This window comes from Pygocentrus nattereri, chromosome 10 (assembly GCF_015220715.1).
Source record: "Pygocentrus nattereri isolate fPygNat1 chromosome 10, fPygNat1.pri, whole genome shotgun sequence".
In the NCBI taxonomy this organism is placed as follows: Eukaryota; Metazoa; Chordata; class Actinopteri; order Characiformes; family Serrasalmidae; genus Pygocentrus; species Pygocentrus nattereri.
In genome coordinates, this window is record NC_051220.1 from 21577529 (window position 1) to 21588049 (window position 10521).

Consider the following 10521-nt stretch of genomic DNA (forward strand, 5'->3'; position numbering starts at 1 on the left):
TCCAATATTTTATCATAATAAACATTCAGAAGACGTGTAGGCTGACTACTTATTTTGAATAGCAAAATAGAAGTCCTGTAGATCTACCTTCCTTCAAAATCTAGATCCAACCAGAACCTGCCACACCTTCTCCAGCTAATTAACTTCTTCAGAAGTCCTCAAATGGTTGGATCAGATGCTTTAGTGTTTGGTATGTTGGGGGAAGCATGTTAGATGCAGATTAAAGCTAAACTCTAAAGGAAAGTAGATGTTCAGGAGGACAGTTGGTGATCAAGGGTTTAAAATAATGCACAGTGACTTACATTCTTTTGATTTTCTTTCAGCTTGGCCATATAGAGGGAGAACCAATGAGGAGAGGCGCCTTCCCTGTTACATTTGTACACTTTATGGTGGATTGACGGCAATGCTGACCCGGGATGACCAGATCACCTCCCATATCTACATGCTTTGGCTTATTGATTGTCCTCATCATTGTCATCATCACCATCACCATCATAAAGCTTGTGCCTACACGACTTCCTGGACCTGCATCTTTCACCAGCCAGCCCTGGGACGTCTTGTTGGATCAACTTGTGCAAACAGCGTTTGATGCTTCTCATTCTTGAATGTCTTTACAACTAGTAGTATCAGTCCTTAAAGACTGTGGAAGCCTTTTTGACCCTTTTTACTATTGATGACCAGAAAAAAAAATGATTGTAGTCAGTGGTTTTGACACAGTTAATGCACTTTTGACTGTATCTCTCCTGGACACAGTGCAAGAGAGGACAACATTGGTGGAAATGAAGGCTCTGTTCAGAAAAAAGTGCACAGTTCATATCTTTAGAGGTTCTAGATCCAGTGGAACAGGAGGTGGCTGGTTTATTATGTTGCCATTTGTACCTATCTGCATATCTGCGAATCCAGTCCTGTTCATTTGCATTCCATGTATGACATGACCAGAGAAGAAGAAATGGAGGTGGCTTGACTTTTGAAGGACCGTTTGGTGCTAACCCAGGAGGATCGTCCTGGTGCTGCCTCCCCTAGGGGGCGCTCCACTGTCCCCATTTCTACACTCAGTGGCCCATTTTGGAACATATAAATAGAACTTCCTCTCTTCACATCTGGGAGAGCCTTGGCCCTGCATTGCATGCCTGTATGTGTGAGAGAGGGGCAAGAAGAGAAACTGTATTTGTGTGTGAAAGGGATAGGCAAACGAATGTCTGTGCATATATGTCGTAATCATATAAAAAAAAATATTTTGTGCACGAATTGAAAGAGCTGGCTGCTCTTTACATTGCCCAAACATATTCCAAAATTATTTGAAGTTATAGTCATTACATGAACGTAATTTAAAAGTTAAGGACATTTTCACCTTCTTCTATAAAGTTATCATTTCAAAGATATGAAGTTTTGTTATGACTATGTGTGTGAGAAAGAGAGAATGTGATGTTGTTAAATGTGAGATCTGCTGCTTAATCCAAAGGGGAGTGATGGCTGTGATGACATGGAATCGTTCGTAGCACAACGTTCAAGAAGAAGGAGGCTTGTAAGGGCCTTGGCTTCAAGAGTAAGTAGTTTGTACGACTGGTCGCTGCAATGCCCCTGACCTGCTGTTTTCCTGTTTATGCTCAGTCTGCACTCACTAGGCATCCTGCTCTTTCCTTCAGGATTTCACTGTTCATGGCAAGAGAGTAGATAGTGGTTTCCCCTTGTGGAGTCACTATGTGTATCGAAAATAGCAACTAGGCTGGACTAAACCATTCATTCAGACATTCAGTTCACTCCTTTTTGACATAATAGCATCAGTGCTAGCATTAACATATCCAGTAGCCACACTATACCCAGCAGCTTTCCATGAATTTTTTAAGGCTTGTTTTTTGAGTAATGTTCATGTCTGCCCATGTTTTAGATTGTATAGGACAGGACCAACTCCCTTCTCTTGATTTCTCTGTAACCATTTGAAGGCAAAGCCAAAACCATTCCTCATAGGCAGTAACAGTGCAACACACACCTTCCTCACAAGTGGAGATTGCAGATGTAATATTGTACAGGAATATGTTTTATGTGATGGACTTTTTGGTTTGGTTGCAGAGCAACTCAATAGAATGTGTTATATAACGTTTAATTAAAAAAAAGTTAGTCCCTGTTGAGCTTGATTCACAGTGACCTGTAACTTTAGCAGCAAGAGGAGACTTGTAATTATCTTCTAGAATATTCCTCTGCCTTTTAACTCACTGGAAATAGTAGCTGTCTATCTGGACTTGTAAATAACTGAAGACTTTATATGTGTATATTTAATTGTAAACAGAAAACTAAACTTATAAAACATCTGCTTCATTGTCATGTATCAACCCAGGTTAGGTGTGTGTGTGTGTGTGTGTGTGTGTGTGTGTGTGTAGAGCTCCAGAAGACGCCTCTAACCAAGGAAAACAATCCACCTTGATTCCCTCTTATTTACTGTGTCATTCTGTTGACTCTAATACTGTACAAATAAATGGAAAAACTGGAAGTAAACCAAACCCAGATGTAGTCGTCTTACTTTTTTTCAGATAACTTGACAGCTTTTTTTCTCAGCTTTTTTAAAGTACTGCATAAACTATTTAATTCATGTAGAAACTCTTGTCTCATGGTTTTCTGGAAGATAATAGACAGTATAGTATAATTGTGTTGTTTTCACTTTTCCGTACTATTTCAATGTCTCTGATCATAACTATGCCTAAAATACAACAAGATCACCATCTAGTGGAGGACATTGGTAACCGTAGAACTAGTAACTACTCAGGGATCATTCATTATGCACAGTGCTGGAAGTTTAGAGCGTCAGCGCATTACACGAGGAAAGTTTTGTGAAGCACAGCTGATCGCAAAGCTGAAAGCTTCCCATTTGAATGCTATCACCATGGCAACAAATTCAGTATTTCTGAACTTGTATGCTAGTTAGGACAAATGGGCTGACTGCCTGTACAAAGCTACACTGATTTACAACCACTCTGCATGTTTTGCACTGTTTGACACTGTGTTTACCTGTATAACACCAATGATAAAACATATACTGGTTGAAATTCTTATTAGGATATATCTGCCACTACTGGTATTAATTGTGCAATGAAAAAAGGTTTTGTGACATTAGTAATGTTTCATCTTCTGGAACTGCGATACAAGCCTGTGGACATTTGTTGGCTTTAGTCTCAGAATCATTACATCCCAATTATATGTTGCGCTGGTATGAGTGGATCAGACACAGCAGTGCTGGGGTTTTAAAACACTGTGTCCACTTACTGTCCACTCTATTAGACACATCTACCTTGCTGATAGCTCATCTGTTGATATGCAGTTTGTGTCATCCTCTAGTCCTTCATCAGTGGTCATAGGACGCTGCTGGCTGGATCTATTTGGTTAGTGGACTATTCTCAGTGAGGTGTTTAAAAACTCCAGCAGCACTGCTGTGTCTGATCCACTCGTATCAGTGCAAAACAGAAATACACCAACACACCACCACCCTGTCATTAGTGCCCGTCAATGCAGCGCCGAGACTGATTCTGGTGGTGGTCCTGATTATTGAGGAACAGGGTGAAAGGGGGCTAACAAAGTAACAAAGAGAGCAACAGATGGACTATAGCCTGTATATTGACTATAGTGGCAAGAGGATTCCAAAAAAACAAAAAAAGAAGCAAGTTAATTCCAATAAATGAAAAGTTTGATTTTATTGTACCGTGTTAACTGGCCCAGTCCCATCTGGACCAGGAGAGTGGGGGAGGTCAGCAAGGGGGTGTGCTCCAAACAGCACTGAATGTCAGAGAGTGCTCTATAGAACTCCAATTTACAGCATTTTTGATGAACGTATCCTTGTCCTCCTCTGTACTAACTGTAATTACTGTACCACTGAAAGCATTAATCCCATGAGGTGCTCAGGAACCGAAGAGTTACTGGGCCATGGCAGAAACTGTGCACTGAGCTCAATGTATATTTACATTAAATAAGATTAAATTACGTTACAAAAATAGACACTGCCCAAACTTGGTAGGCAGAGCTTTGCGTGATGGAGGCAGCGATGCTAGGAGCAGAGGATGCTAAATAAGATAAAATAATGAGTGATGTAAACACTGCTCCCTGGAGAGGTTGCCCTTCTACACTGATCTTAGAGCAGTTGTACCTGATCTTGACCTCAGGTCAGTGTGAAAAGGGCAACTTCTACCAATACCGTAAACATTAGCCAGTGTTTCTAGAGTCTGAGGGATGGCGTTTTGCTCATCTGTTGAGCTCTAAAAAGAGGCCTGGCCTTCAAAAAAAAAGTGAGACAGAGACCAAGAGGCATGGAGGAAAACAGTGTAGGGCCTCAGGACTTTTCTGAAGCCAGGGCACAGTCGAAGGATGCTGACAGCACTTTACAGATGGCCTGGGCTTGCTCCTGTAGGAGGCAAAATAGAGTTTTAGACATCCCTTAATACTGTAATTCACTACAATAGCCTTCAAATGATTACTTATTTCAATAATGACCTACATATTGTTACTGTCAAAAAAAAGAAAGTATCTTAATAGTTACAGGAAAAAGCAAAAACTAAATAAATAATCTATTTCTAACTACTTTGGAGCATTTCTATTGGTTCATTCACACAATGTAAAGGTCATCTGACGTGTCCAAATGATTAAAAAAAAAAAAGATACTTTGACAATTGACGATATGTGCATTGAAATCTTAGAGACCCAAATAAATGATATGCTGTAATTATGTATTTCTAGTCAATTATTGTCCAGTTGTCTAACGTGAGGCTTGATGCTACAGAGCTTTCGCCATCATTTTATCAGCATCTACAGCTTTGTTCATTATTCTGGACACATCTATATTCTCTTTCTTCAGCTTTCTCCAAATTACTTGAAACTATGAAGCTTCAGAGTACAAAGACATTAGAATCATTTTACCAATTTATCTGAAACAAACTTTGTTTTATATTATTTACATTATTATATTACTGGAAATACTGACTCTCTAAGATAAAGCAAATACAAACAAAAGCAACAATAAACGTTCAATACATGGAAAAATCTGTGTGATCGCTTTGTCTCTTCCGCTGCTGTAAGGTGAAATTAACAAGCCACTGTAAAAAATGTTAAGACTAGATTAATCATTCATCAAAAATCTAACATGATCTGAACTCATAACACCCCATACTCTGATAATAAAGCGACTAATAATCCCCCACACTATCTAGTAGGTTAAAATAGGGTAAAAACACAGCAGTGTTGAGTGTTAGGCCCCCAGGTGAACTAAAGGGTCTGATATAAATGCTCACCGTGCTGCTGCACTGGTAGACCCAGATGCTGCACTCCTGCTGCTTGCCGTCAGTGGTGTTGAGTGCCAACAGGTTCTTCCCAGCACCCAGACCATCGTCATAGCACAGCATGCGTACGATCAGGTAGAGGGGGTGGCGGTGCAACACATCCTGATGGGATAAGACAATAGCATTGGAGTTTTATAGAAAGTCCAATTGTAGCACAAAACAAACAAATACACACATACATCCATATTAAGGGTGCAAAAAATGCATTCTTTTTTTATATTATATCAAATGTATTAAATGTTGGTTCAGTTTGGTTTTAGTTAAAATTGGGCACTTCTCAAAAATATGATGAAATTTGAGATTTGGGATTAAGGGTGCACCATTGGAATTGCTCCAATAAAGCAATCACTACATTTATTATTTATTTAATTTTTTGTGAATTACATTTTACTGGGTTTTACAGTGTAAAAATAAAAAGATAGTAACAAACACTGTGCTTCCGAGTGATTAACAAAACAAAACAAAATTAACAAAACAACACACGTATATAGACACAACAAAACAAGAAAATCACTCATAAGGCTCAGAATCTTGTTATATTGTGATTTTGGCTAAGACAAAGTCCCAGGAATGTGCTAGTGTGTTTTAAGTGGTCATTTAACCCACACAGTGTGAGTTCTGGGCAAAAGAAATGAATCAGAATCAGAAGTGAAATTGGTCATAAAGATTCATGATCAGTGCGTCTCTAACTGTAATATAATCGTTATGAGGGCAGGAGTTTGGCATCCGTGTAGGGCATGTAGGGCCTCCTACTGCTCTCAAGACAGCCTCAGTTATTGATAGTATGGATTCAAGATGTTCGAAACACTCCTTTGAGATCCTGGTCCATGCTGATATGACTGCATCACGCAATACTTGCAGATTTTTCAGGTGCACTTTTACACTGTGAATCTCCAATTCTACCACATCCTACAGGTGTCCTATTGGTCAACTAAGCTGTGGAATGTGATTACTGATTGGTATTAAATGGCCCAAAGTGCGCCAAGAAAACATTCATCACACCACCTCCACCAGCCAGTTATAGAAACCACTTTCAAAAAACACTGAGATCATTTTTTTTATCCCATTGTGATCACTGATGTGAACATTACCAGAAACTGTATCTGCACAATTTTATGCACTGCACTACTGCCACATGAGCTGATTACATAATTACATGAATAGGTAGGTGTAAAGATATTCCTAATAAAGCACTTGCACACTGTTAAAAAATCTGATTATAAATAAATAAATAAATAAATCAAGATAGTATTTTACGGTAAAATTACTTTTTTGGAGAAATAATGTTTTATTTCAACAGCATTCAAATGAAATACACACAAAAAATATGTAAAGTGTTTGAGTAGTTGCAGTTAGACCTGAATGTTGTGTGAGGGAACTGCAATGCTGTAAACTGAAAACCCCATAGTGTGACTGATGCTTGCTTTAGCATGACAAACCTGAATGAACAGTATTATAATGAGACTCACACATTGGTCCAAAGATGCCACTTTGACTCCATACTTGGACACTCCCAGGATCATCTCCTCTTCTCCAGGCACAAATGGCAGCTTTCCGTCTTGCTTTGGAGAGAATGCAACAGATTTTTCCAAGAATTAAACATGGCCAGTGGCTATGATGTTACAGGTTTAAAGTTAGCTGAAAATGCAGTTGAGATTCCTCAAAAAAATGGTCAATACACTTTCTATTAAAGGATTCTGTTCATACTGTTCAAACTGGTTCTATTTAGAGATGAAAGAGTGAATTTAGACTGTTATTATGCAAGTGTATGTCAGAACCAAGCAAGCAAACCAACCAACCATTACCTGAGCTGCATCAATGTAGCTGATCAGGTCCAGCGGCTCCTGGAGGGTCTTGCTCATCTCAAAGTGCAGCTTCTCAATAGCTCCCACATATTTCACTCTGAACTCGGCACAAGTTTCAGATGCACTGTTGCCTACAGGTTCAACATGAAGAAGATGTCATTTGACTATGGATTTTAAATTGCTGAACACTGTGAGTTGTTCATGAAGAAAGTAGGAAGGCTAACCTGAGCTCTTGGTGGAGTCTGTATCGAGGCTGGCGACTGTGCTGGACCTGGACAGACCTCCAAGACTGGAATCTACAGACTTGACAAGGTGAGGGTAAAAGTGAATCCCATTATGCAGAAGGGAAAAAGTTGTTAATTCTACCTAAATTCACTCTCCAAATTCTACATTTATTTCTTTCTCTGAATGCTGTCAGAGGGTAGAGCTCACCTTGCTCTTGGTACTGATCTCACTACTTTGGGAGCTGCTGCTGCTGTGGCGCTTCTTGACCTTGCGGAACATTCTTCACCATGACGCCGGCACTCCAGGCCTCCAGCTTTCCAGCAGATGGCAGGACCTAAAGGCAGTTGAATGAACTTTCGTGAAAGGAGACTCCTAAACATGGCCTGAGCATCAGGTAAACAGATCATATTTCAGTCTTTGTTTCTCCTCGCTGTTACAGTCTTACATCCCAATGCAATTGGCAGGGAGTTTAAAGAGCATTAGCAATGTGTTGTAATCACATTGTAATAGGATAACATACTGCGTAATTACAACTAAATATAAGGTAAACAAATAAATACAATTTCTGTACTAACATTACAGAAATGGCATGCAGTCAGTCCAACTGCTAGAATAGGCTTACAACTGGAAAAATGCTATAGCTCCTACGCTTCTCCAGATCTGCCAGAACTAGGAGTTGTCCATTCACAAATCCTAAATGAAGAGCACAAGTGCTCATTTTTTGTTGCTAAAGTTCTGTGCAAAACACAGATAGATGATCATGGAGTACAAGCTTTGGCTGAAATTCCTTTCCAGCCTAAATCCAGCATTTAGTACATTACCTGTTATGCTATGTACATTTCGAGCATTATATTTCCAAAACCCCGCTGGTTGGACAGAATTTTATATAATTTTCTTATTTATTTCCTCACTGCTCTCTAACTGTAATACAATATCTGTACATCCTGTACATTTAGAGGCGAAGAAATAGAGACGTTAATTTTGCTTTGTAGTGGTGCTGTTAACTAGCTATCTGGCATCCTTCTCCATTAGCCAGCTACTAAAATAATTTAAATAGAGTTTAAACTGCCTGTACTGAAGAATTTGCCAAAGTGCTTGTTGCTTGGCGAAAATCCCTCCCACCTTCAAGATATATCATCACAAAAGGGTTTTCCTACTATTTAAGCCGGAAAATCTTGCTCTAGATTACTGCGGCACCACCGCAGGAGGCGAATAGGCATGTTTACAACAGATGGTTTAATTTATTCATTTTGGCCGGAGCGCCGCTTTAATACCTAGCTAATGAACTTTAGTGTGAAAAGGGCGACCGCAGCCTCGAAAACGAAACCCTCTTGAAACCGTAGTAAAACTGTGAGAAACTTCGCAGAACTCTGATTCCCTTCCTCCCTGTCTTCCCCTCTCTCCCTCTACAGAGCCCGCCGCCCCCGACTCTGTTAAAGAGAAACTTTTCGGTGGAAGTAACGGAAAGCCGTTGCTAGGATAAACATATGGCCCCACCCACGGCCGTAACCCCACCGCCAGCTTCAGTTATTCACTCGCACAAAGCTCCGTTTCTGCCGCCGGTTTTCAAAACAGAGACGAAAAAGCGCCGCAGCATGGCCGTTACCTGCGAGCTCGGCGTGCTGTGTGCCACTTTAGAGCTGGACTGAGGGGCAGCGGGGTCACTACAGCGGCGACTCCACAGCTCGGTGTTTTGGCGAGACTTGCGGTGACACTTCACTTCCTTTACGGCTCCACCCAGCAGCGCTTAAAGGGGCCGCGTCCGCTTAATCTCACCGAAAACTAAATGTGCACACGGCTCAACTGGGAACGATTCATATACATATATTAACATCCGTAACATTGTAATACACACGTTACTCTATTTTAATATCAATGGCTTTAAATATTGTTATTTACAAGAAGTCTTCAGCATATCACGCGGAGATTAGCGCTGCGTACATGCTACAAAATGTTTGATTCAGTTCACTCATGAATCGGTTCGTTTCAAAAGGGCGAGTCGTTCAGGAGTCGCAACGAATCACTATGCTGAAAGTTTTCAAGGGTTTATTAACTGCAAAAACGTTCACAGCGGCAGTTTGCAAAAAAACACAATTTGTTGGATTGCTTTAAACACGAATTCCACTGAAACGTCTGAGTTTCGCCTGATCAAATCAGGCAGAGCAGGATCGGGTGACACTGATTTTCTTTTCGATCCAATACCAAGCAATACTGAGGCCAATATCCCGATACCGGTATCGATACCAACATTTTTAAAGGATTTAAAAGTGATTTAAAGTGTTTAAATTAGTGTTAATAAACTGCCACATAAACTGTCTGTTTACATAAATAACTGCACGTGATCTGCGGCCACAGAGCGCTCACTGCGTCTCATGTGCCTGAGGGCGTTTTCACGCTTTAGCATATGTGAAGACGCCAAATGAACTCAAGCCCCTCTAAACGGCCCATAAACGAAGCGAACTGAGACCACCTCTCGAGTTCGGTTCGTTTGTATATCGTTTTGCGTTTCGATTAATTTGTGATTGTGAAAACAAAACGGCCCCAGTTCGCTTCAGCTTTGCTTTATGGCGAAGACCTCGAGGCTCAGCAGGTAAAACAGACCAAGGATTATTTATTCGGTTCTACTCAGGATAAAGTCTCCGTGATCTGAGACGGACAGCAGCGCGGAGATGGAAGCGATAAGATGCGAGAGCTCGCGTGATTTTACGGTGCTAACCGCAGTTTTCAGCTGCTTTCACTATGAACACTGAATGAATGAACCTCGCAGGGTGGTGCTCCAGTGAGGAGCCCCCCACGGCGGACCCGCAGGGCCATTTTCCCAATTTTGCGCGATGCACTTCGGCCAATGGTTTCAGCGCGGCCAATAGGAGAGCAGCAGGCGGGCCTGGCGGTACTGCTGGTCACCTGATAGGTCTGAGATCTCAAAGGACCAGAAAGAAAACCGAGTCCTCTTTATAGTTCACTTACACTGCGACCGCGAAACGAACTGAGGCCGCTTGCAGTTGGTTCCCTCTAACAGAACTCGGTCCAGTTCCTTTAAAACTGTATGAGAAATGCTTAAAGAAAACGCGCAGCATGGACGTCACCATGTACGAAACGGCGGGATCGTTAGTATCGAATGGCCATCCACAGCTCAGTGTTATACAGAATGGTGTGATGTGAAATGCTGTTCT

General features: G+C 41.0%; 2 protein-coding genes across 9 annotated transcripts in view; one reads left to right on the forward strand and one right to left on the reverse strand.

Annotated features, from left to right (window-relative positions):
* Nucleotides 1-2498, forward strand: part of asap2a (ArfGAP with SH3 domain, ankyrin repeat and PH domain 2a) — a 104985-nt gene extending 102487 nt beyond the window's left edge. For all 8 annotated transcript variants that reach the window (XM_037542037.1, XM_037542038.1, XM_037542042.1 and 5 more), the window contains one exon: nucleotides 324-2498. In XM_037542037.1, the coding sequence (XP_037397934.1) occupies nucleotides 324-398 (75 nt within the window). In that variant the 3' untranslated portion in view covers nucleotides 399-2498. The remainder of the gene's footprint in view (nucleotides 1-323) is intronic.
* Nucleotides 2499-3654: 1156 nt separating this feature from the next.
* On the reverse strand, nucleotides 3655-9097 carry itgb1bp1 (integrin beta 1 binding protein 1). Its single transcript, XM_017694350.2, has 7 exons — nucleotides 8955-9097; nucleotides 7556-7682; nucleotides 7348-7426; nucleotides 7124-7254; nucleotides 6788-6880; nucleotides 5271-5420; nucleotides 3655-4387 (listed from the first exon to the last, which is right to left on the reverse strand). The coding sequence occupies exons 2-7, from the start codon at nucleotides 7625-7627 to the stop codon at nucleotides 4316-4318; spliced, it is 597 nt and encodes a 198-aa protein (XP_017549839.1). The 5' UTR covers nucleotides 7628-7682; nucleotides 8955-9097; the 3' UTR covers nucleotides 3655-4315.
* Nucleotides 9098-10521: the final 1424 nt, after the last annotated feature.